The 27,687-nt window shown below is 45.4% G+C and overlaps 1 protein-coding gene across 1 annotated transcript; it reads right to left on the bottom strand.

Moving 5' to 3' along the window:
* Positions 1–18,389: 18,389 nt before the first annotated feature.
* Positions 18,390–19,522, bottom strand: LOC136498357 (uncharacterized). Its single transcript, XM_066494298.1, has 2 exons — positions 18,793–19,522; positions 18,390–18,682 (listed from the first exon to the last, which is right to left on the bottom strand). Exons 1-2 carry the CDS (start codon positions 19,520–19,522, stop codon positions 18,390–18,392), a joined length of 1,023 nt encoding a protein of 340 aa, XP_066350395.1.
* Positions 19,523–27,687: the final 8,165 nt, after the last annotated feature.

The raw sequence follows: 27,687 nt of genomic DNA, 5'->3' as shown, positions 1-27,687 counted from the left end.
AGTTCTAGTTTATGTTCCATGTCTGAGCAGTGTGCCATGTATTGGGCTTTACACATCCCCATGACCATGTATGAAGTGATATAAAACAACTATTTGCAGTTATACTTGTGATTCTTTATTTTTTGCTATATAATAAATTGGATCAATACAGCTGTCCTTGTGCCTGCTTGTCTCCAAATTCCAGAATAACAAAGCAACACAAACGTATCAGTTCTTATAAGCCGTGGCCTTTGGCCCTTTACAGGCCTCAATGTATATCTTTTTATAGAGGGAATTAGGTGTCCCAACTCCTAATTATAACATCGCCTAGACTTGCCTAGTTTCAGCACATAAAAACAATCTCTTAGACTTTCAACGATATGTTTCTTTTTCCACATTTGAGATATGAAAATTTGGACTTCCGTTATACAAAGCTGCAAATATTTACATATTGTAACTGATCTGCAGAGTAGCTTTAGATAACAGCATTTGATTACACTCCTTATCATGAGTCCCACACAAAGTTGATAATAAAACTCTAGGGTTTTTTTCTAAACACTTCTTGCTTGAATCTTACAACCACATATCAACTTGCAGGTTTTTGCCGCCGCTCCCTGCCCCGCCCTGCCGCCTGGTTCCGCCTTGCCCTCCCGCCCCCCACAACTTGCCGTCGTTTTGCAAGGTATAAGATGTGTATGTGGTTGTCGGCCATCGTACCGTTTGTTGCCGAGTGTATGTGGTTGTTGGCCATCGTGCCGTTTTATTTGTTGCAGGTTTTGGAAACCTCCCTGTGCAGGGGAGGTGTTGCAGAAATTTAGATTTGACACTATTATGTTCCTTTTATTGCAGGAGAGGCTATTGCAACGTCCTTGACTCGTCACTTTGCAGGACAGCAAGGTGAGGCATAAAAGACCCTTCTTTCCATATCATGTTCATATATCACGTAACCTAGCTAGGCGTCTCCCGTTCGAAAGAGATACGATTGAAAATATGCAGATCTTTGCTTATCTATAACCGTATCTGTTTTGAATTGTCCACGTTTTTTGGACAGCCCGAGGATGTGTAGATGTGGTTAGTTTCCATGCTCTACTCCGATCCGTGATAGAGTTTCGGCAGCATCTCCCTGTTGTTCTCCGGATACACAATCTCCATTCCAGGACGTGTATTTGGAGAACAACGGGGAGGTGCTGCCGAAATTCTGTCTTGGATAGGAGTAGAGCATGGAAATTAACTCTATCTATACATCCTCGGGTGGGATTAGGACCTATCTTCACCTATTAGATAGTATAGGAATGTGTAGATGCAACGTGATTTTTTATATTACTTGTTGATATGCTAGAGGATAGATGACCGTGAGTGGATGTACACGGGCCGCTCTAGTCAGACTTCGTTGACTGAAGAATGGATTGACAAGATCGATGCTTTCTTGGAACAGGCATTTGCAAGGGTTAAAGGAGCTAGTGTCACTTGGTGTCCCTGCAACAAATGTGCAAACACGCGTCGGCAAACCAAGTTGGTCATGGGTAAACATCTTTGGAAGAATGGATTTACGGCAGACTATACCAGGTGGATCTACCATGGTGAAGCCGATCGTGGGAGAGACGAGGTCGTGAGACAACGCATCAAGGAATATGATGGGGATGCCGGGGTAGGAGACATGTTAAATGACTATCATGAAGCACACTTCGATGAAGGACGTAGGGAGGAGGAGCCAGAGCTACCACAAAGGCGTATTACGACATGTTGTCTGTGGCACAGCAACCCCTTCACGGGCATTCCAAGGTTTCTCAACTGGATGCCATTGCACGCCTAATGGCCATGAGGTCACAGTTTAGCTTGAGTCGAGACGCCTTCGATGTTATGCTCACAGTTGTTGTCAGCCTACTCCCGGATGGTCACATCTTGCCAAAGAGCATGTATGGGGCACAGAAACTCCTTCGTGCACTTAAGATGCCATACGAGCAGATACATGCTTGTCCAAAGGGATGCATCTTATTTAGGAAAGAGTATGCGGAAGAAAAGTACTGTGTGAAGTGCGAATCGTCTGGGTTCTTGGAGGTAGACTCTGGTGATGGTTAGAAGAGGCAGCTCGCAATCCCCGTGAAGATCCTATGGTACCTTTCTTTCATACCGAGGATCCAACTGCTTTACATGACTGAGGAATTCATGAAATAGATGACATGGCACAAAAACGGACGTCGATACAATCCTGAGAAGATGGTACACCCATTCGATGGTGAAGCCTAGACAAGGTTTGATGTGATTCATCGTGAGAACGCTCTAGAGGCTAGTAATGTACGTGTTGCGCTGGCAACAGATGGGTTCAATCCTTATGGAATGGCGGCTGCCCCGTACACCTGTTGGCCCATGTTTGTTATCCCCCTCAATCTCCTCCCTGGTGTCCTCTGGTGTCCTCTTTCAACGATAGAACATATTCTTGTCGTTGATAATTCCAGAACACCCGGGGAATAATATGAGTGTGTACATGGAGCCTTTGATTGATGATTTGGTCTGTGCTTGGAAGGAAGGGGTATGGACATACAACCGAGCTACAAAGATAAACTTCAAAACGCATGTTTGGTACCAATACTCCCTGCATGACTTGCTGGCATATGGGATTTTCTGCTGCTGGTGTGTTCATGGGAGGTTCCCATGCCCGGTATGCAAGGCTTCTCTGATGTTCATTTGGTTGACGAAGGGTGGCAAGTATTCTTTGTTCGACAAACATCGACAATTCCTCCCTCCTGACCATCCATTCAGACTAGACATCAAGAACTTTATGAAAAATGTCGTAGTTAAAGACCCTGCACCGTAGATGATGATAGGAGCCACGGTTCGTGCTTAGTTAGACGCTCTCGAGGTCAATAAACAAGAAGGTGGTTTTGTGGGATATGACGAGCAACATGCCTGGACTTAGAAGTCGTGCTTGTGGAACCTTCCCTATTTTGATGATCTTCTTCTTCCACATAACATTGATGTAATGCACACTGAAAAGAATATCGCCAAGGCAATTTTTGGTACAATCATGGACATTCTTGATAAGACAAAGGATAACATTAAGGCTAGAGTGGATAAAGCGAGGTTATGCAACAGACCAAAGCTAAACATGGCGCCTCCCAGAGCCGGCAAGTCATGGAGAAAGCCTAAGGCCGATTTCGTCCTGACGAGGGCCCAAAGGAGGGAGGTACTAGAATGGTTCTAAATGTTAATGTTCCCTGATGGGTATGTAGCGAATTTGAAGAGGAGAGTGAACTTAGCTACTATACGAATAAACGGGCTCAAGAGTCATGATTACCACATATGGCTTGAGCGCCTACTTCTGGTGATGGTTCGAGGCTATGTCCCTGAGCATGTCTGGCAAGTGCTAGCGGAGTTGAGCAATTTCTTCCGATAGCTATGTGCCAAGGAGTTATCTCATACCGTGGTTGCAGCAATAGAAAGAATGGCACCTATGTTGCTCTGTAAGTTGGAGAAGATTTTTCCACCTGGCTTCTTCAATCCGATGCAGCATATGATTCTGCACCTCCTTATGAAGCACGAATGGGAGGGGGCTGTGCAGGGCTGTTGGTGCTATTCAACTGAGAGATGTCAAAAGGTTCTTCGTACTAAATATAAAAAGAAATGCAAAATTGAAGCATCCATTGCAGAGGCATATGTTCTGGAGGAGCTGTCAAACTTCACAACAAAATACTATGCTGACAACCTTCCTAGCGTGCATAATCCACCCCCTCGTTACAATGCCGACGAAGATGAATTGAGCCTTAGCATTTTCCGAGGGCAACTCGAAAGTGCAAGTGGTACGGCCCACAAGACCTTGAAACATGAAGAGTGGCGCACTATCATGCTGTATGTGTTGACCAACCTATCCGAAGTGGAGCCATACATGTTGTAAGTTCTCAACAAACTTGTTCTCGAGTAGTCACTATTTTGTGTCCAACTCCCATGTTTCTCGTTGGTACAGGGAATTTCATCGTCAATTCTGGCGTGAATCAAGGGAACCTACCCTGCAGGAAGCTGAGACCCTTCTCAGAGAGGGTGCGGGAAATGGAATGCCCAATTTCATTTCTTGGTTCAAACAGATGGTACAATCCAATTTAGCTTGTACTTAGTTTAACATTACAAGTTGCTCATACATGCGAATAATATAATGAACCACCCTGCTTGAACTTGCAAGGCCAAACTGATGTGTTTATGAGTGTCGAGTTGAGATAGGTTGCCGATGGCTGTGCTTATAGGGTCAGGTCATTTACCGGTTATGACGTGAATGGCTATCGCTTTCACACAACAAGCCACGAGCAGAGTCGGCCCAATCGAAGAACCACAAATACCAAAGTTTTTACGCCATGCTTTGATGGGGTCGAGTACTACAAAAGAATTAAAGAAATATACGAACTCATGTTTCATGGTTGCAAACCTCTTAATCCAGTCATATTCAAATGCCATTGGTTTGATCCATCAGTAGTGAGACGGACCCCTAATCTTGGGCTAGTCAAAATTCAACAATCATCCGTCTTACCAGGAGACGATGTCTATATTGTGGCTCAATAGGCCACGGAAGTTTATCATCTCTCATACCCGTGCTAAACCGACGACCATCTTAAGGGTTGGGATGTTGTGTCCAAGGTATCGCCACACGATAAACTACCTGTACCAAACAATAAAGATTACAACATAGACCCCAACACATATGATGGAGAGTTCTTCCAAGAAGATGGGCTCGAAGGGAGTTTTGAGATAGACTTAACCGAAGCGATCGGAATGAAAGTAGACAATGAAAGGGTTGCTAACGAGGACGTTGGAGATGAGGTTCAGAATGTGAAGGACTTAGAATTACTTCAGTGATTACATTTAGGCAATGACAGTGATGATGACATTCCCGATCATGATGATTATATCGACACGCGTGATAGTGATGATGAGACTTATGATCTAGCTAATCCCAATCATGATGATTATTTCTAAAACATGTATGAGCCGTACTAATTTATTTATTATTTGTCATATCTTTCTAAGTATGTTTTGTTTATCTATGCTGATTGGTTTACTCTTTTTAATTGCAGGTGATTGAACAATGGTGGGTGGTACGAGGAAGATCGTGGCGCTTTATGGAAAGATCGGAGCTTCAGGGTCAGCTTCAGGGTTAGCTTTAGGGAGGGGTCGAGGCAGGGGTGGAGGGAAGGGTAAAGGGGTGAGGCCCCTGTCGCTTGTAGCTTCCTCGTCGTCATCTGAGGAGGTACCTTCTGCGCATGCCTCTGGTGACGAGGAGGAGGTACCTTCCACGTACGCCTCTGGTGATAAGGAGGAGGTACAAGAGGAGTAGGAGCAGGTGGAGGAGGAGGCAATTGGTTCCCAGGTCTGGTTGCGAGGTCCCTCGACCCTCTCGAGGCGACAGATACCTCTTGAGAGATGCTCGATGATTCGACCCTCTGGGAAAAAGTAACTTTAGATGTTCTCAATAATTTTTTGTTTGATATGTTGAAAATTACAATGGAAACTAATAATTTATCTTAATCACTTGGGCAGGGGTTGGATTAAGGTTAGTGGGGGTGATCACAACCACAAGGTCAACGACATCATTGGCCTTTTGTGTAGGCTACACTTCCATGGCTTAGTGCAGTTCGGCGAAGAGCTGCAGCCGGCCTACACGTGGGACCACTACGTCACCGCCCTCGATGCCGCTGATCATGATGGTAGGGTATTCCCCAACAAGGTGGAGTGGGTGAAGGGCGAGTTGTGGGTAAGTATTCCTCGCACTACATTGCTCAATACATCACATTCACTGGACATTCTTGAAGTAATGACTGTATACATCACGTCTATATGCAAGACTTCTATAGATGCCAGGAGGGGTACGAGGCCAAGGTGGCCTCCATCTCTAAAGAAGCCGCCAAGAAGCTCGTGAAGGACATGCACTATGAGGCGCACGTCCAGGCCATCATCGACTACTATACTCAACACAGAGGGATGAATGTTAAAAAAGAAGAGGCCAGAACAATGAACCTGACCCGGGAACAATTCTTGAAAGTAAATATAGAACATTAATACTTACTTTTTATGAGATTAATTACGCTTAATTTCATTTTTTTCATATGTCATACACTTGATGACGTAGGTTCCTCCGTACTGGTGTGCCCAGCATACCTAGTGCTAGGAATACATGGTGGACAAGTGGTTGGAGCCCGGGTGGGTGGAGACACACAATGCTTGCAGGGACCGGCATTTGTTGATGCCACATGCATCACACCATCAAGGCAGCCTGAGCCTCGACGAATACAGGGAAAAATGGGTACGCGAATTCATTTCTTTATTCTAACACTCAATTCTGCATAATTTTTAATTATTTTGCATTTTTGTCGTAGTCATCGTCACATGATGGCTAGCCTTGCTCCCAGTTCAAGGCATGGGTTTTGTCCAAAAAGGGCAATGCGACGACAAACATCGACTTCAACTCGGAGGACCCGCCCATGGCGTACAGCGATGCCAGCATCCACAGCCGCGTTAGTGAGTACACAGCAATGGCAAGGCAGGTTCATGGGCCATAGTTCGATCCAAGCACCTAGGATCTTGATGGAAAAATCGTGATGAGGGTGGGAGGAGGCAAGAAGCATGGCCGGTATTGGATTGGCGACAGTACAATCGACACTCTCTCCCAGATCCGAGCAAGGAGCACGAGCGCGAGCCAGGCGATACGCCCACGGCCAACCGCTACATAGTTCCAGATGGAGGCTCTCCATGTTATTTCTGTTTTATTCATCGTTCGTTGATTGTTACGTACTTTAGCTTTGCATTGTAACATTGTGATGAAATGTTATAGGCCCGGGTGGAAGTAAAAACGAAGCAATGGGAGGAGATGGAGGCGAGGATGGAGGAGGTGATTCAGCAGAGGGTGGTGGCCGAGCGGCAGAACATGGAGGAAGAACAACGGCAGACGATGCAGAGGATAGAGGAAGAAAATCGGTTGAGGATGGACCAAATGTTCCAATACATGCAGAATTTTGCATCGAGTATGGGTCAAGCTTTGCCACCGCCACCGGTGCTATTCCCTCCACCTCAGCCACCCACAACTACTCCTGTGAGTCACTTGACACCTTATACTGCAGATTGAATATTTTGACTTAAAGAACTTTAGATGTAAGCTCAAAATGACTTAGAGAACTTTAGATGTTAGCACAAAATAACTTAGAGAACTTTAGATTGAATACTTTGCTTGTTTTTGTGACTAGGTAGAGATGTAGAGTCCTAGGGAAAATTTTTAACCTCTACTAGGCTAATGTCCATCAGATTCTGTTAACAAGTCCAATGCACTTGATAAAACTAAAGGTTCAAAGAATTACCCTGTAGTTGATTTCTGATCTATTTTTCCAAGTACTAGACAGAATGATTGTGATTTTAATATTTTTAGGTATAAATTGATTCTCATTTTTTTCCTAAAGTGCAGCACGCATGTAGTGTTTTGTTCTACTTTCTCCGGTCATTAATTCATGTAGTGTAAGAGATGATGCATGTAGCACTTTTATTTATGAACTAGCACAGATTTTCATTTATTTACAATATATATATGTGACATTGTGACTGATCTCAGTGGGTGCATCAACATAGCTACCGTGAGTGGTGAATGGTACTATACATATATAGTAGAGAGAGGAGAGCAATGCATCATCGATCGTCTCAATGCTACTAGCTAGCTAGCTATAGGTACTTGTGATATAATGGTTGTGGCATCGATTTTTGATCAATTGTGCTCGATTGTTTTTCCACAAATCTAGTTTTACATTTATGTCCAATTATCCACTGTACTAGCAGTAAACTATTAGTTTCTTTTTTCTAACTGTCATGCAATCTCTTATCTTTTGTGCAGAAACAATCGGCGGCATCAAATAATCAGTCTCAAGACCCAAATTTGTCGCAGTGGTTCCAAGGGCCTCCACAGTGATTGCATTTGTATTTGTGGCTTATTGTGACTTAGTTGTGAATTGTGATGATGGTTTATTGTGAATTGTGATGATGATTTATTATGCCTGTGACATACAATTATGCCTGTGATATATAATTATGCCTGTGATGATGCTTTATTGTTAATTGTGATGGTTTATTGTGAATTGAGAGGGGTCCGTCATACGGAACAGATAAGTAAAAAAGGGGATCGTGGTCGCTTTGCCGAGTGTAACACTCGGCAAAGCGAGGCGTTACCAAGTGTCAAGCCAAAACACTCGGCGAAAAGATCAATTTCTGTTATTCTGAGAAACTTTTTTGCCGAGTGTGTTGTCTTTGCCGAGTGTATTCTAATGGACACTCGGCAAAGTGACCATAAAATCTGCTCGTTGCGCGCTTGTTTGCCGAGTATATTGGGCGTGACACTCGACAAAGTGTGGAAACTTTGCCGAGTGCATTGGTCTTGACACTCGGCAAACTTTAGAAACGTTACCGAGTGTTTTTGTCTTGACACTCGGCAGACTTTATAAACGTTACCGAGAGTTTTAGAATTGACACTCGGCAAAGTTTACAAACTTTGCCAAGTGTTTTGGGCTTGACACTCGGCAAACTTGAGAAACTTTGCCGATTGTTTTTCCATCGCGCACTCGGCAAAATCGCAGTCACTGTGCCATCCCGTTAACATTTTTTTGCCGAGAGTTTATTTTTGCCGAGTGTTTATTGACACTCGACAAACTATTTGCTGTGTGTGCGATAAAAAACACTCGGCAAACTACTGTTTGCCGACACACAGATGCCGTGTGTTGTATGCCGAGTGTTACACTTGGTAAAGCAGTTGCCGAGTGTTTTTAGATCTTTGCCGAGTGCCCTAACACTCGCAAAACTACTGTATCCCATAGTGATTGTTAGGCGTTTGGTGTTTTTTCATTATTTTTGAAGTTAAGTTAGGCACGAGGTAGCTTTAATTGGACGCAGGAATCAAAGAACAACTGTCCGCATTTACTCATCCGCAACAAACCGAAGCGTTTTCTTTGCGTGTGATTGGTTGGTTTATTTCGCCGCGGCTACTAAATGTCGCTGCATGCATGCATGCAGGGAAACGGCCTATAGTGCTCAACGCTTCATTAATCCTCTACGTAACTCTCTCAACTTCCTTGGTATCTGAAAATATGGCCTCTGCGCCTTAAAAAAAAAGATAATGGAAGGAGTAGCTAGGTCGTTCCTCCGATCCACTGGTCTTTTTATTTGCCCCAGAAGCTAATTAAGTGCAGTGTGTGGTGTATGGTAGGAGGAAGATCACCGTAGGCGTATAGGCTATCAACAAACAGTTCGGACACACATCAATCGTGTGAGCTTGACGGTTCAGAAGCTGACCCGGGGTAATAAAAGAACGAGTGGTCTGTCTGTCTGTTTTGAGAGACTGAGAGAGCAGAGGAGGAGGCACCAAGTTTCCCGGACCATCAACCGTGACCTGAATTCAGGTTAGTTTCCTTCTAATTTGTATTTCCACAACTGAAGCTGCATGTTTTCCTCCAATACACTCGAGAAATGTATGTTTGAGCTAAATTTTTATTTCTGCCGGACACCGTTTATATATATTACACTGAAGTGACTCGAGTACAGTGTGGAATGATCTGCACTCCACAACAGAACGATTATGGCATTTGTCGATTTGGTATTTTGGTATGACTCTACACCTAACAACAGTGTCGACAACGGTATCAACGTTATTGTATTATTCATTGAATACTCCTCCGTTGAATACATCAACGGTGATTTCTGAGGGGTATTGATCCCACCTCACCGAGAATTGCAAAGGGATTAGTGGAATATGCTCGTGGCTAGTTGGAGTGCACCTTGTGCTTGAATCTTGCAGCACCCAACAATTTGTGGGTCTAGCTTGTCCGCTAGTTAGTGCGTGAATCATCACTTGGAGAGTCGCCACAATGTAGACGTAGGTTGCCGGCAAGCAACCAAATCATGGGGATAAATCTTTGTGTTGATCACTTGCGCTCGTTGGTTTGCTACTTGTCGGTTTTTTGTAAACCGGCTAGTAAATTTATACGATTATCGCGCTGCTCCAGGAAGACGATGGTAGCATCCAAAAGACACGAGGGGTTATACTGGTTCAGGCCGGAGCCCTACGTCCAGTCTCAGAGATGATCGAGTGCGTGTTCCCCGCTTGAATGCTCTGAAATTCTTACAATGAGGGGTGCAAGAATGATGGAAGAGGTAGGAGAGCTAGAGCTAGGAGACAGGCTGCCCGAAGAAAAGCTTCGAGAGCCTCTAAGAGTGTATGGATGATTGGATGATGCTAGGAAGGGTGCTCTAGCTACCCTTATATAGAGTTCGGGGCCAGGCCACATACAAAGAAAAAGATTCTCCTGATCGAGTGATCATGAGCCTGAGGGAGGGGGGCTAGCTAACTTGGCTTGCAAGTAACGCCGTCTTGTGGTTCCAGGTGTGGCTGTCGTCATGGTCTTGTGCCCATGTCGCCGCATGGTGTGACGTGGTGCTATAGTGCCAGTCATGGCAGCACAGTGGGCACGGTGGTGTTGCGCCAGCCGTCCTGCGCGACATGGTCTTAGTCGTCGCCTCCTGATCATCCCGGGGTGTCATACCGGAGTTGGTAGCCGCCCCCAGGTCCTCGATCGTCTTGTCGTCTGCGGAGTTGGTGGCCATGATCCCGAGCGGAGGGGTCGTGGTCCTTGTTGGCTTGGGTAACATCTAAGTCAAGGCCATCGTCATGAATCCCATCCCGTGGTGGGTGGAATCGTACATATATCTCGTCGGGCCGTATTTGGACGATGGGTCTCCGTACTAGCCATCACCGCTTGGCAGTGTTGTCTTGTTTGCGCTGCATGGCGCAGGGATGGTGTTTGACCGGGCCGAGGTGACTACTGTCCCCTAGGTCCTTGTGGGGTCAGTGCGGCATGCCTGCTCCTGTCAGAGCATGCGCGCTTGATGAGCTTGATCTCTCCCCGTTCCTCATAGGTGTTGGGATGGTGAGAGGTTGTGAGTTGATGCGTATTGTGAGGCTAAGGTGGAGGGAAGGGATCGTGGCAGACCTCGGCCTTAGTATTTGGCCTGGCTCACTCAACTTAGCTAGGCCTCGATCGTTTGGGCTTATACAGGGTGGTGTATTACGGGCCGTCCTGGCGGCTAACTAATCGGTGCCTTGAGATAGCTGGGATATCATAACCCCGACAGTAGCCCCGAGCATTTTTGTGATCACAGAGTGATCGCGAAAGTGTTGATATGCGCACGTGTTGAGTGTGGGCTCGTAGTTGTGGCTAGCTTCGAGCTTCGGCGCTTGACCCTCTGGCGGGCTAGTTTGTTCAATGCGGTAGGTGACTGTTACATCGCACCCTGCTAGGATGCCCTGACGGTGCAGTATGCGACTACTGAGCCCTGCCATGTTAGTGTGCTGTGCATCGGGGTTCGTGATCCAAGCGAGGCCGAGTGGTCTCGTCGATGCTGTACCGGCTCCCTCTTTAGGAGATCTCGATTTCACCTTACGCGGGCATCTGACATTGGCTGCGGCCTCCTGTGGTGCGCCACTGAAAGGTCCTAATTGGCTAGAGGGGGGTGAATAGCCTAATTTAAAAACTACAAACTACTAGACAAACTTGTTAGACAACTAAAAGGCTATAAAGCCTTTTGCACTAGCCTCCAATCCCAACAATTCTAGTTGCTATAATCTCTAAGACAATCAATGGCTAAGTCACTAAGAGCTCTCAAAAACTAGCTACACTAAAGAGCTCAACTAGGTGAGAAGCTAAACTAGCAAAGGTAATACAAGCTCTCAAAACTAATTACACTAAAGAGCTTGTTACAACTAGTTTGCATGAAGTAAAGAGAGGATGGAGAAGTTTATACCACTGTGTAGAGGTGATGAACCAATCAACACAATATGAATACTGGGTGAAATCCAATGGCAAGAGATAATCAATTTTTCTCCCGAGGTTCTCGTGCTTGCTGGCACGCTAGTCTCTGTTATGTCGACCAACACTTGGTGGTTCGGCGGCTAAGAGGTGTTGCACGAACCTCGTCCACACAATTGGACACTGGAAGAACCTACCCACAAGTGAGGTAGCTCAACGACATGAGCAATGTACCAGAGTTGCCTTTGACGTTCCATCGGGGAAGGCATATGACCCCTCACAAGCAACCGATCGAGGCCGGAGACAATCACCAACTCTGCTCAACGATCCTCCAATCATCGGGCCATCTAGGTGTTGGCAAACACCAAGAGTAACAAGCTCACAACCATCCCAAATCACTCAACTAGTGCCGCAAGATGATGCAACTCAATGCAATGCACTAGAGGCTCTCCAATCTCACTCAAGATGATGAAATCAAGTAAACAAGTGAGTGGAGTGTGTTGCTTAGCTTCCAAATGGTGTGCACAAGTGTATGAGGTGCCAAGAGAGTGGCCAAGGCTGGCCACACCCTCTATTTATAGCCACACAAGCAAATAGAGTCGTTACCCCTTTGGAGCTATTTCTACGAGGGCACCAGATAGGGCGGTGTGGTCACCGGACAGGGGGTGACGGTGCCCCCAACGGTCAAATTCCAACGGTCGACCAATGGCTAGTTGGTCACCGGATAGGGTGACGGAGGCACCGGACAGGGTGTGGCGGTGCCACCCTAGCCGAGCCCCCAAAAACCCCGCTCTCTAGATAATTAGGGCGGTGCACCCCCACCCCCACAGTGGTGATCAGGGCGGTGCACTGCCACTCCACAGTGGTGACTAGTGCGGTGCCCTTTTGTCCCTAACTCCAGCAAGTCCTAGCCTTGGTTAAAAAGCAGCGGTGGCACCGGACAGCCACCGACGGTGCACCATCATGCACATGGCGGCGCACACTGCCGTGTTCGGTGACCACCTCAAAGCTGCTGCTCTTGGCCATGTCTAGGCGGGCACCAGACAGGCCTGGGCGGTGCACCGCCTCACCCTTGGTGATGACCACCCCGAGGCAAAAACCTCTGTTAGCTGCGTTTTCGATTCTCGATTCGATCCACAAGCAGTCTAACACTACTTTGCAAGCGATGCTAACTCTCGAAGTGTTTTCTCAAAACATGTTAGAGCCAAGTTAGCATTACTCAAAACATTTTCGATAAGTATTTTTCGCTTGCTCTCCGATGTGCACTAGGCCTAAATGCAATGCATGAAAGTCAAACACCTAGTGGCACTAGATGACTGAATTGTCTAGTTAAGAACCCCTCTTAATAGTACGACCATCTACTCTAAATGTGATCACACTCTCTATAGTGTCTTGATCACCGAAACAAAACCCCTATTTATACCTTTGCCTTGATCTCCATAGGGTTTTGTTTTTCTCTTTCTTCTTTTCCAAGTTGAGCACTTGATCAGTCATCACATGTGGCCATCTCATCATTTCATGTGATCTAACATCACCATTTGAGTGCCACCATGCTCCTCACTTGGATTGCACCAACCTAGCTCATATCACAACTCATGACAAAGGTTAGTGCTAGGTTTCATCAATTATCCAAAACCAAACTAGGGCTTTTAATCTCCCCTTTTTGGTAATTGATGACAACCTATTTACAAACATATTCAATTAAATCTTTTTGGATTCACGTTGCTTGCCCAAGCATATTACCATGTGTAAAGATTATGAACAAGTTCATCAACCCAAATTGGTAGTATTAGCTCCCCCTACATATGTGCTAAGAGTTTAGATTTAAATGCTTGCACATATGCATGGATTGGAAGTTTAGGAGAGTAATAGCTACCAAGTGACGCTAAGGTATAAAGAATGGACCTTTGAAGCGTGATACCAATCAGAGTTGCCATTTGAACACCATCCTTAGCACCATGGTTAGTTAGATAGCACTTGCAACACAAACACTAGATACCTCGTGAGATCAACATTATAAGGAAGGCTCTAGTACCACTTGTAAAACATGCAAGGCACATCTAACTATCATCATATGCATGCTAGTTTTCATTTTATCGATCATTTTCTGTAATCTAGCATACACCACACAAGCATGGATATGGAATTTTAAAAACTTGTGCCATGCAAGCAAACATATGTAATACATTCAAATGCAACATACAAGTTTATGAGCTTGCTCCCCCTACTTGTGTGCTTCAATTTTAATTTGATCTCCTTACATTGTCATTTCATTTGTTTGCTCCCCCTATCTTACTATCTTTGTGAATTTCTCTTCCCCTTTGTCAACAATTAGCACAAAAGGTGAGCTCAAATTTTAGATAGGTTGGGGTGAAACCATAGTGAAGTGAGGATCATTTTCCCAATTTGGTTCAATCTAGATCATTTGCAAAAGGTATTTAACTCAGGTTTGATCCAAGGGCAAGCTTCTTCACACCTCCAAATAAGGGTTATCATGCACCATGTTGAGTTAAACACTTATAGCTCATTTTCTAGATTAAACACTAGGTTCACAAGCCCACAAACATGTCATATGCTACCACTAGATCATTTCAAGCATACAAGCAATAGTGGTACCATACAAGCATCAAATTCATTTGATTTTCATGAATGATCCTAAGACATGTGAGGAATGACTAGATGCACTAAACAAGTCCTTAGCAATGGATGAATGACATATCAATCAACTTTACCTTGCTTTGCTCGAAGGAGAGGCATGTCATATATGGGGGTGCATCAACACATAATTGGAGAAGTCAAGTATGTTCAATTCATTCCTTAGCTTGCAAAATCTCTTCTCATCAAGTGGCTTGGTGAATATGTCGGCAAGTTGATCTTCAGTGCCCACTACTCTCAATGCAAATGTCCCCTTTTTGTTGATGATCTCTTATGAAATGATGGCAGACATCAATGTGCTTTGTTCTTGCATGTTGAACTGGGTTGTTGGCTGAGCTTGATTGCACTCTGATTGTCACATAGCAATAGCACTTGTTTGAACTTTATTCCTAAAGTCACTCAAAGTAGCCTTCATCCAAAGTAATTATGCACAACAACTACCGGCCAAATGTACTCCGCTTTGACGTTTGAAAGTGCTACACTATTTTGCTTCTTTAATAACCAAGACACAAGTGATCTTCCCAATAGTTGACATTGTGCCCATTGTGCTCTTTTCTCTCAACTTTACATCCCACATAATCGGAGTCCGAATATGTAATCAACTCAAATCTTGCTCCTTTGGGATACCACAATCCAACATTTTGTGTATGCTTCAAGTACCTCAATATTCTCTTGGTTGCCTTCAGATGACTCTATCTTGGTGAGGCTTGAAATCTAGCACATCTTTTGATCCACTAAACATCACATCTGGCCTTGATGCAGTCATATAATGTAGGCTTCCAATCATAGACCGATACATCTTTTGATCCACCATGTTGCCACTAGCATCACTATCCAAGTTTCTATTTGTCCCCATTGGTGTACTAATAGCTTTAGCATCATCCATTCCAAATTTCTTGAGCATGTCTTTGATGTACTTGCCTTGACTCACAAATGTGCTATTCTTCATTTATTTGATTTGAAGACCAAGGATGTAACTAAGCTCTTCAATCATGGACATCTCAAACTCATTAGCCATCATCTTTCTAAACTCTTCACAAAAATCTTGATTGATTGATCCAAATATGATGTCATCAACATAGATTTGCAACACAAACTAAGTCATTGCCTATCTTCTTGGTGAAGAGAGTGGTGTCAACCTTACCCATCTTGAACTCTTTAGAGAGCAAGAAATCTCTCAATCTCTCATACCATGCTCTAGGTGCTTGCTTCAAACCATACAAAGCTTTTCTTAGCTTGTAAACATGGTTGGGCTTCTTCTCATCTTCAAAACCAGGGAGGTTGCTCAACATAGACTAACTTGTTGATATATCCATTTAAGAAAGCACTTTTCACATCCATTTGATATAGCTTGATGTTGTGGGCACAAGCATAGGCTAACAAGATCCTAATTGCTTCCAATCTTGCAACCGGGGCATATGTTTCTCCAAAGTCAAGACCTTCAACTTGAGTGTAAGCCTTGAGCCACCAATCTTGCTTTGTTCCTTACTACCATCCCATCTTGATCTTGCTTGTTACAAAAGACCCATATTGTTCCAATTACTTTATGATCCTTAGTCCTCTCAACTAACTCCCATACTTGATTTCTTGTGAAGTTGTTTAGCTCTTCATGCATAACATTTACCCAATCAACATCCCTCAAAGCTTCTTCTATCTCTTTGGCTCGATGTGAGACATAAATGAGAAATGCTCATAAAATGAGGCCAATCTTGATCTAGTTTGTACACCTCTTTGAATATCACCAATTATATGATCCAATGGGTGATCTCTTGCAATATTAGTTGGTTGGAGTATTTGCACTTGATTGCTTGCACTTGGTTGATCATGAGATGATGTACTAGCTTGTTGATCTTGCACTTAGTCATCACTTGTACTAGCTTGATTTTGATCATGAGAACCACTAGCTTGCACATTCGAGTTAGAGATCACTTGATTCTTGTCATCTTCAACATCTATCACCTCTCTAGGCCTTATGTCACCAATGTCTATGTTCTTCATTGCATTGACCAATTGAGTGCCTCTCACATCATTTAGATTCTCATATTCCTCTTGGGAACCTTTTGTTTCATCAAATTCCACATCATAGACTTCCTCAAGAGCACCACAAGCCAAATTCCAAACTCTATAAGCCTTGCTAGTAGTGGAGTAACCAAGTAAGAAGCCTTAATCACATTTCTTTTCAAACTTGCCCAATATTATGCCTTTCTTCAATATGTAGCATTTGCAATCAAACACCCGAAAGTATGCAATATTTGGCTTTCTATCATTCAATAGCTCATCATATGGTGTCTTCTCCATCATTGGATGATAATAGAGGTGGTTGCTATAGTAGTAAGCTATGCCGTGTTGATTGCTTTGGCCTAAAATGAATGACTCACATTGTACTCACTAAGCATAGACCTTACCATATCAATGAGTGTTCTATTCTTCCTTTCAACAAGGCCATTTGATTAAGGAGTGTACTTGGCCGAGAATTGATGCCTAATTCCAAACTCGTCATATAAATCATCCACTCTTGTGTTCTTGAATTCACTTTCATTGTCACTTCTCACTTTCTTGATGGTTGTTTCAAACTCATTGTGAATTCTCTTGATGAATGATTTGAATGTTGTAAATACATCACTCTTGTCAACAAGAAAGAAGACCCATATGTATCTAGTGAAATCATCCACAATCGCAAATCTATATTTATTTCCACCAATGCTAGTGTATGTGATTGGTCCAAACAAGTCCATATGCAATTACTCAAATGCCTTGCATGTGCTCATGATGCTCTGCTTAGGATGTGTGTTGCCAACTTGCTTTCTGGCTTTACATGCACTACATAGCTTATCTTTCTTAAATGTGACATCTTTCAAGCCTCTAACTAGGTCATACTTGATCAATTTGTTCAATTGCTTCATTCCAACATGACCAAGCCTTCTATGCCATAACCAACCCATGCTAGACTTAGTGAACGAACATGTTGTCAATTGAGCTTCACTAGCATTGAAATCAAGTATAGATTCTCATATCTAAAGCCTTTGAAGATCAAGTTAGAGCCATCTACACTTATGATCTCTACATCATCAACTCCAAATATGCACTTGAAACCAAGATCACAAAGTTGAGCTACCAACAATAGGTTGAAGTTCAAGCTCTCTACTAGTAGCACATTGGAAATGCTCAAATCATTGGAATATTGCAATCTTACCAAGCCCTTTGACCTTGCCTTTGCCATTGTCACCAAATGTGATACTATCATAACCATTGCTATCATTTGTGTTGATTGAATTGAACATTCTTGAATCACCGGTCATGTGTTGTGTGCACCTACTATCAAGCACCCAATGCCTTCCTCTAGCTTTATAATTGACCTACAAAAGAAGATCAATTCCTTTTAGGTACCTAAACTTGCTTGGGTCCTTGAAGGTTAGTTACCAAGGTCTTTGGTACCCAAATGGCCTTCTTCTTTGGGCCCACAATTGGTGTACCAATGAACTTAGCCTTCACACCATTGGCACTCTTAACAAGCATGTAACAAAGAATACATGAGCATTGTTCTTGTTCTTGTTCTTTTGGCAATTTTGCTCTAGGTGCCCAACTTGCTTGCATCTATTGCAAAATCGACCATTGCTCTTCACAAAGCTAGCTTTGGGAGTAGCAAAGGCCGCCTTGCCTTTCTTGGGGGTATAGCCTAATCCCTCTTTGTTAAGAGAGAACCTTTGGCTACCCAAGCACTTTAGCAAGCGGGCCTCACCGCCATAGGCCTTGCCTAGGGCGTGAGTGAGCTCATCCACCTCTCTCTTGAGAGTCTCATTCTCAACCATTAGTGAGGCATCACAAGTGAAACCATCACTAGTAGTAGAGGTAGAAGTGGTGGTGGTGGTGGATGATGAGCTACAAGAAGGGTTAGTGGGAGCAATAACAATAGGTTCATAAAAAGATTCATCAATTATGTCACATGTTATGCCCACTATCACATGACACTACAACCCTTTCCTTATCTTGTTCAAGAAGCAAGGAGTGAGCTTTCTCAAGCTTGGAGTGAGCCTTGCCAAGCTTCTCATGGGCTTCCATTAGCCTCTCATGAGTAGCATTGAGCTCATCAAAGGATTGCTCAAGAGCACTAAGCTTATTATGCAATTCTTTGCACTTCATGTTCTTTTTGTTAATTATTGAATTGGCTTGTTGTAGCATGTCTACAAGTTGTTCATTAGAGAATTCATCATCATCACTATCACTTTCATTCTCTTTTTATTTTCACTATCATCATCACTTTCATCATATTTTACCTTGTGGTCCTTAGCCATGAAGCATGATGGAATGTCAAATAGTGAAGGCTTGTTGTTGATAGCAATGCTTGCAAGAGCCTTCTTCTTGGATGCCTTCTTGTCATCATCACTTGAGTCATCATTATCCAAAGAAGCATGACTATCCCATGTCACCACATAGGAGCCACCCTTCTTCTTCTTGAAGGTCATCTTCTTCTCCTTCTTTTCTTTATTTTCCTTCTTGTCCTTCTTCATCTTCTTCTCATTTTCTTCATTATCACTATTGTAGGGACATTCCGCTACAACATGATCGAGACACTTGCAATTGTAGCATAATCTCACATACTCCTTTTTCTTAGTGTGATCTCTTCTCTTTCTTGCACCATAGCCCTTCTTCTTTATCATCTTGCCAAACTTACACACAAAGAGAGCTTGTGCTTCATCATCACTATCATCATTGGAGCATTCTTCATCACTTGATTCTTCTTTCTTAGCCTTGCCCTTGCTCTTGTTCCTAGATGAGGTGCTAGCCTTGAATGCTACACTCTTTTTCTTCTTCTCTTCGTCTTCCTTCTTCACAACCTCATCATCATCATCATTATATTGATCTTCAGTCACAACATCTCCAAGTACCTTATTGGGAGATACATCCTTTAATCCACCTCTAAACATGATAGTTCTCAATGTCTTGAATCTGTTTAGCAAGCACATTAAGAACTTGTGAGAGAAGTCCTCATCCTTCACCTTCTCACCCAAACTCTTGAGATCATTGATTGATGAATTGTAGCCTATAGAACATCTCCAGAATGGACTCATCATCTTTTATCTTGAAGTTTGATAGCTTGTCTTTGAGCATGTAGAGCTTGACACTTTTACCATTGAAGTTCCCTCATATGTTTCCTCTAATCTCACCCAAACTTCACTTGCCTTATCAAGATCTTTGATTTGCTCAAACACCTTTGAATCAATGCCATTATATATTGTGTTGAGTGCCATGGTATTACATTGTTTGTTGATCTTGTCATTGTCAGTGGGTGAGATTGTAGGGTCAAGAATCACAAACTCATTCTCTACTACATCCCACACCTTATCATTAATTGAACCAAGGTACATCTTCATCTTTCTCTTCCAATAGTCAAAAGATGTGCCATCAAAGAACGGTGGTTTACCCCCAACATGGTTGAACACTATTTGAGACATATTTTGCACCAAAGGTTGTTAAGCCTTGAATCAAACAGTTACCATGGCTCTGATCCCACTAGAAAGGTCCTAATTGTCTAGAGGGGGTGGTGAATAGCCTAATTTAAAAACTACAAACAACTAGACAAACTTGTTAGACAACTAAAAGGCTATAAAGCTTTTTGCACTAGCTCTAACAAGTGTTGCTAGCCTCCTATCCCAACAATTCTAGTTGCTATAATCTCTAAGACAATCAATGGCTAAGTCACTAAGAGTTCTCAAATACAAGCTACACTAAATAGCTCAACTAGGTGAGAAGCTAAACTAGCAAAGGTAATACAAGCTCTCAAAACTAATTACACTAAAGAGCTTGTTACAACAAGTTTGCATGAAGTAAAGAGAGGATGGAGAAGTTTATACTGCCGTGTAGAGGTGATGAACCAATCAACCAATCAAGACAATATGAATACCTGGTGAAATCCAATGGCAAGAGACAATCAATTTTTCTCTCGAGGTTCATGTGCTTGCCAGCACGCTAGTCCCTTTTGTGTCGACCAACACTTGATGGTTCAGCGGCTAAGAGGTGTTGCATGAACCTAATCCACACAATTGGACACCACAAGAACCTACCCACAAGTGAGGTTGCTCAATAACATGAGCAATGTACTAGAGTTGCCTTTGGCGCTCCGCTAGAGAAGGCACAAGATCCTTCACAAGCAACCGATCAAGGCCGGAGACAATAACCAACTCTACACAATGATCCTCCAATCACCGGGCCATCTAGGTGTTGGCAAAGACCAAGAGTAACAAGCTCACAACCAGCCCAAATCACCCAACTAGTTCCACAAGATGATGTAACTCAATGCAATGCACTAGAGGCTCTCCAATCTCACTCAAGATGATGAAATCAAGTGAACAAGTGAGTGGAGTGTGTTGCTTAGCTTCCAAAGGGTGTGCACAAGTGCATGAGGTGCCAAGAGAGTGGCAAAGGCCAGCCACACCCTCTATTTATAGCCACACAAGCAAATTGAGCTGTTACCCCTTTGGAGTTGTTTCTATGAGGGCACCAGATAGGGCGGTGTAGTCACCAGACAGGGCGGTGCGGTCACCGGACAAGGGGTGATGGTGCCCCCAATGATTGAATTCCAATGGTCGACCAACGGCTCGTTGGTCACCGGATAGGATGACGGTGGCATAGGATAGGGTGTGGCGGTGCCACCCAGGCTGAGCCCCTAAAAACCCTGCTCTCTGGATAATTAGGGTGGTACACCACCACCCCATGGCGGTGACTAGGGCAGTGCACCATCACCCCACAATAGTGACCAGGGCGGTGCACTTTTGGCCCTAACTCCAGCAGGTCCCAGCCTCGGTTAAAAAGCAGTGGTGGCACCAGACAGCCACCGACGGTGCACCGTCATTCACATGGCAGCGCATGCCGCCATGTCCGGTGACCACCTCAAAGCTGCTGCTCTTGGCCATGTCCAGGGGCACCGAATGGGCCTAGGCGGTGCACTGCCTCACCCATGGTGGTGACCACCCCGAGACAAAAACCTCTATTAATTTCATTTTCAATTCTCGATTTGATCCACAAGCAGTCTAACACTACTTTGCAAGCGATGCTACCTCTCAAAGTGTTTTCTTAAAACATGTTAGAGCCAAGTTAGCATTACTCAAAACATTTTCGATAAATATTTTCTCTTGCTCTCCGATGTGCACTAGGCCTAAATGCAATGCATGAAGTCCAACACCTAGTGGCACTAGATGACCAAATTGTCTAGTTAAGAAACCCTCTTAATAGTATGACCATCTACTCTAAATGTGATCACACTCTCTATAGTGTCTTGATCATCAAAACAAAACCCCTATTTATACCTTTGCCTTGTTCTCCTTAGGGTTTTGTTTTTCTCTTTTTTCTTTTTCAAGTTGTGCACTTGATCATCATCACATGTGGCCATCTCATCATTTCATGTGATTAACATCACCATCTGAGTGCCACCATGCTCCTCACTTGGATTGCACCAACCTAGCTCATATCATAACTCATGACAAAGGTTAGTGCTAGGTTTAATAAATTATCCAAAACCAAACTAGGGCTTTTAGCCATGCAGCGGGGCCCTAGGCTGCTCAGTCCACCTTTAGGCTTATAAATAGAGGCGTTCCTTTCGTTTGAATCACTCATGGCTACTTCTACTGACTTGCTTTTAACTCTTTTGAAATGCTAAGCGGGAGAGAGAGTGAGAGAGAAAAATTCATAAAGAGCCACGAGGTTCTCACCAGGCAACCCACTAAGGGGATGGTTTCACCGGACAAAACCGGAGGTGCTCCCTCTAACAGCTGGTGCTAGAAGGAGTTTTACAGGCCAAGGAGGATGAGTTGGTGTGGCCCCCAAATCTAGAGCCTTGTGGCCTCCCTGTCTTTCATGGCCTTTTGGCTCGGACGTGCGAGGTGGTCCTAAGCTTTGGATGGTTTCCACTGCTCCATCCTCATTCTGGTAAGGATGGTGTTGTCCGCCTTTTGCCTTGCCCCTTTAGCTCTATAGGTCATGGTGCCTGAGGGGGTTTTGCGAGGCATCCTTTTCCATCGGGCTTTCCAGTGACGGTGGAGGGGGCACCCCGCAAGCCTCCTTCTAGAATCATGGCCATAGGAGCTTGCGACCTTTCCACCATGTCGGTGTCATTAGGATTTTGATGTAGTGGATGGCTTGGCTGTGCTTGTAATCACTGACCTTGAACAAGGAATAGTCCTTTTTCCCTAGGTCACGATACTTTTGAAGGATCACAATGAGCCCTCAAGCTGTTTGCTCAGGCTTAGGTACTTAAGTTTGAGGTTGTAACCTTCGAGCGGGTCATTGACTTGCCACGATGTGAGATGGGGGTGTTGTCAACTAGCTTCAGTTCGAATGTCCTAGACTTTAATGTACCTTAGCTTGCATGATTGTGTTTGTTCCGATTGCTATCGGGTTGCGACCTTATCCATGGATATCGGCATGATCGTGGGACAACGTCCTTGTTCTAGGTTGCAAAATGTCCCCGATCATGCATGCCTAGGTCATGGCCTCCTTTCTTGGGGTGAGCATCGCCTTTATGAGAGAAGGTGTTGCTAAAGGTTTTTAGCCATTTGCTTTGGTCAACCTCTTCTTGGAGGGTCGGTGACTCCTATCAGTCTGTGAGGTCTTAGAACGGGCCTTGGGTCGTGGACCCGAGATGTGGGGAGGAGTTCAGTGGTGGCTTGGCCTTATCCTCTGGTAGGATCGTAGGGACCCCACTCCTTTTCCTGGTGTCTTTTTGACTTTGAGGGGTCATGATGCCTTGCTACATGCAGTTCTATTTTTTGCCCCATGCGGGGAGCAGCTTGTCCACCGTAACCACGCGATCGGAGCAGTGCGCCTCATCGAGGTCAATGGGTAATTCGAGTGGGACCCGATATCCTCCCCAATCGACGTGGAGTTCGGTTGTGCCTTGTCGAGAGATATCCCATAGATCATTGGCCGTCAAGCCTGTCGGTCCCCAACCGCCTCCATAGTGGCCAAAAGGCAAGATGCCTCCCCCTAGAGGGGGTCAACCTAGGCCACTTCAAAGCAAATGACTTGAACACAGGAAGAGATGGTCGCGAGGTTTTGCACCACCAATAAGAGCTACTAGGGCCCATCTCATCTGCCCCTACCTCTTTGTGTCCTTAAGCCCTTCTAAGGATCGGCCAGAGAGAAGTTTTCCTAAACACGACATGGGGTCATGGGTGTGATGTTCGCTCTGCGCGTGGACCCAAGGGACCATTGCCTCCCTAGTCGTGGTGTGACTTAGTGGTGGCCACTTGTGTGTGTATGGGTATCACACCACACAATCATGATGACGGAGGGTCACTCAGCGCAAATCCTATGGGCGGTCGACCTCCCTGGCATTATTATGACTTAACGGTGCCCTCTTGTGTGATCATGCATTATGGTGTGACACCTTGTTTCCTAGGCACCACCACATAAATAGCTCCCTTTGCCTGGGCTTGTCACTTACCTTCGTTCTTGCCCTCTATTGCCACCTATTGCAAACCAAAGAGTGAAAGGGAACCGGGGGATTGGGCTTAAGAGTTTTAGCTAGGTCACGCACCACCACCCGTTGTTGTACTGTGTAGTCTCCACCCTCTACTAGTTTCACCATCGCCATCTTGCTTTCCCCTATACTATAGAATGGGTGAGTGGGTACCTTCAGAGGTGACTAAGGTAAGGCTACAATGGCTAGTGGAGAAGGGCTTCCTTCCGATGAAAGAGGTCACCGAGTGGAGGGCTGCTGTCGAAGACATCCTTTTGTTCCCATAACTTGGCGAAGTGGTTTCATTCACCGACTTCCACGAGTGCAGATTCAGGATCCTAGCATTAGATTTTTTCCATGGCTTCCTCTATGAGTATGGTGTCCAGCTGCAGCATCTTCCTCCTAACACGGTGTTGTAGCTAGCGGGCTTTGTGGTGGTCTATGAGGCCTTCCTGGGGATCGATCCCAATAAGGATCTATTTTGGTGGGTTTTTGAGGTCAAGACCCACAATGCGTATGGCTCCAACGGCAGCGTGCTCGCTCCCATGGGTGGGATGAACATCTAGATGCACTACGGTGCATCCTGTAGCTACCCATGCCTACCATTGAGGAGCTTGAACTTCGGCTGGCATGGGAATTGGTTCTACATCCATGATGATGTTGCCGCCTCCCATCCTTAATTCTCCATTGTTGCCCTAGTGAGGCCGGAGTCATAGAGTTGGTGGAGTGATAGGAACCAGTCAAAGAAGGTGTTGGAGATCTTGAAGATCCTCAATGGCTGAGTGTTGGCCGGTCTAAACGGTGTCACAGTCCTGTAGACCATGGTCGAGCGATTGGTTCACTCGGTCAAGCGACATGCACACTTGCTGTGCGACTACGCTGGGATCAATTATCCGAGCCGAGAGACCATGGAGATGCTCGAGGCTGGTGAGGTCATGAAGCGGGTCACTGGGTTGGTCACTTCTACAACCGTTGTCATGGCCAAGAACGCCATGGAGGCATTTTTGGCCACCTATCGACTAAATCTAGAGTCTTCATTTTCTCTCCATGTCTTCCTTTCATCTAGGGCTCGTTAATCTTAATGGTTTTGTTCTCACAGTCCATGCCCTCATTTGTCTCCTAGTTTCACCTTCCTCGCTTGGGGGCACCGAGCATGCCGCATGGGAGAAGGTGGTCGTTGAGGAGAAGAAACACCTCTGTCGTGAGAAGGCAAGAAAGCATGAGGCATGCTAGAAGCATGGGGTCTCACCATCCAATGATGATGATAATGTTGAGGACGTCAAGGAGGTGAACGAGGACCTAGGAGTTCTCCAAGGTGTCCCTGGTGCCCCATAGGGGTTCAGCTACATTATCGGACAGAGAGGTGCTGGATGTCAATGGGTGCCTTGGATGAAGGCCTCATCTAGAAGCGCCTAGCTCTATCGCCATCGCGGGGATCAAGTCCAAAGCACTCCCATGCCACCATGGATGGCGGTCGGAGCTCTTTGTCTTTAGCTCCCATCGACCTTTCCTTGGTGGGGGATGAGGCCCCCATTCGAGGGGAGGACATCAAGGATATCATGGCGATGAGCACCGTGCCTAGGCCGGACGGCGAGGGTGCCCCCCCTATGGAGGAGTCTAGAGGGAAGGATGGAGGCCTTCTCTAGCTCCCCATTGTTTGTGTGGAACGTCCTGGTTCCCCAGCGCCCTGTTTGGAGGTGTCAGAGACGGTGGAGGCAGAGACAACTAGGGAGCACGATGTGGAGGACACGGGTGCCACCACTATGATCGGAGGAGCCTCATTAGCTTTCGGTCCTACAGTGTTATCGGTGGCGCCCCCTGCTGTGACTCTGCCTATGGTACCATGTGTGGCAAGGCGCATTGCTATGCCTTTCATGGAACATTCCACTTGGTATGCCAAGCTCTGACAATTCTGACCTTGATGGCTCTTCGGTGCAGTGAACTCCTTATTAGGATCACCGTCCTAAAGTCATTAGCAAGCATTGCGTGCTCTTCCACATGGTTGGAGCCATCGTTGAGTAGTGGCATGGTTTCCATGGCGCTGGCCTGACTTATCCCCATTGCAGCCCTACGCTCACCCCTCAAAAGGGTCCCACTTTGGTGGGGGACCACCCTTGTGCTGGCGCGGAGGCAAGCAAGGCCTCAGGAAAGAGGCTGGCCGTTGGAGGGCAGGACACGGCCATCGGTTAGGAGAGGGCTGTGGGCTCATCGCCCACAGCTGGCCCCTCGCCTTTGGGAATGGCCTCCGATGGACTGGACATGGCAGCTCTTTCCTTCCGCGAGGATGATCTTGAGCTAGGCAAGGATTTCTTCATGTGTCCGCATCCCATGGACTCTAGCGAGGCTCTATTCGTGGTGGATGATGTGGCTGAATGAGTCATGAGGGAAGTCACCTCCTAGAGCCACGAGGGTGTCCGAGTGACCTTGTCCAAGATGGATGATGTGATTGTCATGGTTGCCTGGCTAGGCATGGAGGCCCAATGCCAGATGACCAACGAGGTGGTGGCATAGGCATAGGTAGTCTATTTGATCTTCTAATTTCATTGTGCTTACCACGGTTCTCTAATCTTCCTTCTTTCTTGTAGAGGTTGGCGAAGGTTTTGATGGAGAAGTCATGGTTCTTGCGCCTGGCTTATTAGGTGTAGGTGAGAGGAGCCACCAACCATGGCCGCCTAGATGCGGCAGAGGCCGAAACACAATGCTTGCATGGGGAGCTAGAGGCTTCCTAGAAAACGAAGGAGGAACTACTCTATCGGGAGGCATGGGCTCGGTCCTAGATCGAGGCTCTAATGTCCTAGGTGGCTGGTCTCAAGGATGCGTTGCTAGTCCAAGAGGCAGAGCTCACCTCAGTTGGCGCTGCTTAGGAGGGAGCCGAGCATGGGCGTCAACATCTTGAAGGTGAATGCTAGAAACTGCGCTCCACTTGTGGCGGTGAGTTCTCTTCTATTCAGCATTGCACTTTTGTTCTATTGCTATATCTGGTCATGAACCAGTTGTTTTCCCTAGGGCTGCACATGAAGGCACTCTCAGATCAGGAGGAGAAGGCGGCCACCAACTAGAAGGTGCTAGAGATGAGCGACCAACTGGTAGCGCTGACCATCTCTGGTTGGGCTCTTTGTGATGTCATGCTCAGCGCCAGTCGAGGGAATGCCCAACTGGCGATTCATCTTGATAAGTCCCACCTCCAAGTGGATCCCCTAATCACCAAGGGATTTCATTGTGGCATTCATGCTGCCTTGATGTCGGTAGGCTTGCGCTATGGCGGTGTCAATTTTGATGCCATTGGGCAAGGTTACATGTCGGGAAAATCCGACAATGATGTCCTCGCCATCAGTAGTGCCACCGCTCGTGGTGTATAGGCCCTTGTGAGCAAGTTGTCAGTTTCATGCATCCGCCAGCAGTTCTAGGCTTTTGGTATATAAGGGTTTCTATGGTGAATGTTTGGGGTTGGGTGGATGGTCTTTCTATAATGAACATGCATAGACATTGTGTATATATGGTGTGTGGTTGGCGCATTCATTTGTCATTTTGTTGTTTCTTCATTCTCTTCTAGTTTGGGCTAGGAATGTACGTTGTTCCCCTTAGCCTTGTGTGCGTAGGTGCGTGTTTTAGCCTAGGGGCTAGCCCACAGGGCTAAGAGGTAGATGAGCTGACTGCGTGGTAAGACGTCGGGGAAAGGTCGCTGATCCGGTGCGATGCGAGAAGAGAGTGAATAGAAGATGAGCGTTTTGCTCCCTTTCATTTCCTTTGCCTCGAGCGAGATAGTGCCCCATTCCTCCCCAA

Source organism: Miscanthus floridulus, chromosome 12 (genome assembly GCF_019320115.1).
Source record: "Miscanthus floridulus cultivar M001 chromosome 12, ASM1932011v1, whole genome shotgun sequence".
NCBI classification, from domain to species: domain Eukaryota; kingdom Viridiplantae; phylum Streptophyta; class Magnoliopsida; order Poales; family Poaceae; genus Miscanthus; species Miscanthus floridulus.
Note: the sequence above shows the minus strand (reverse complement) of the source record. Positions and strands in the feature narration are given on the sequence as shown.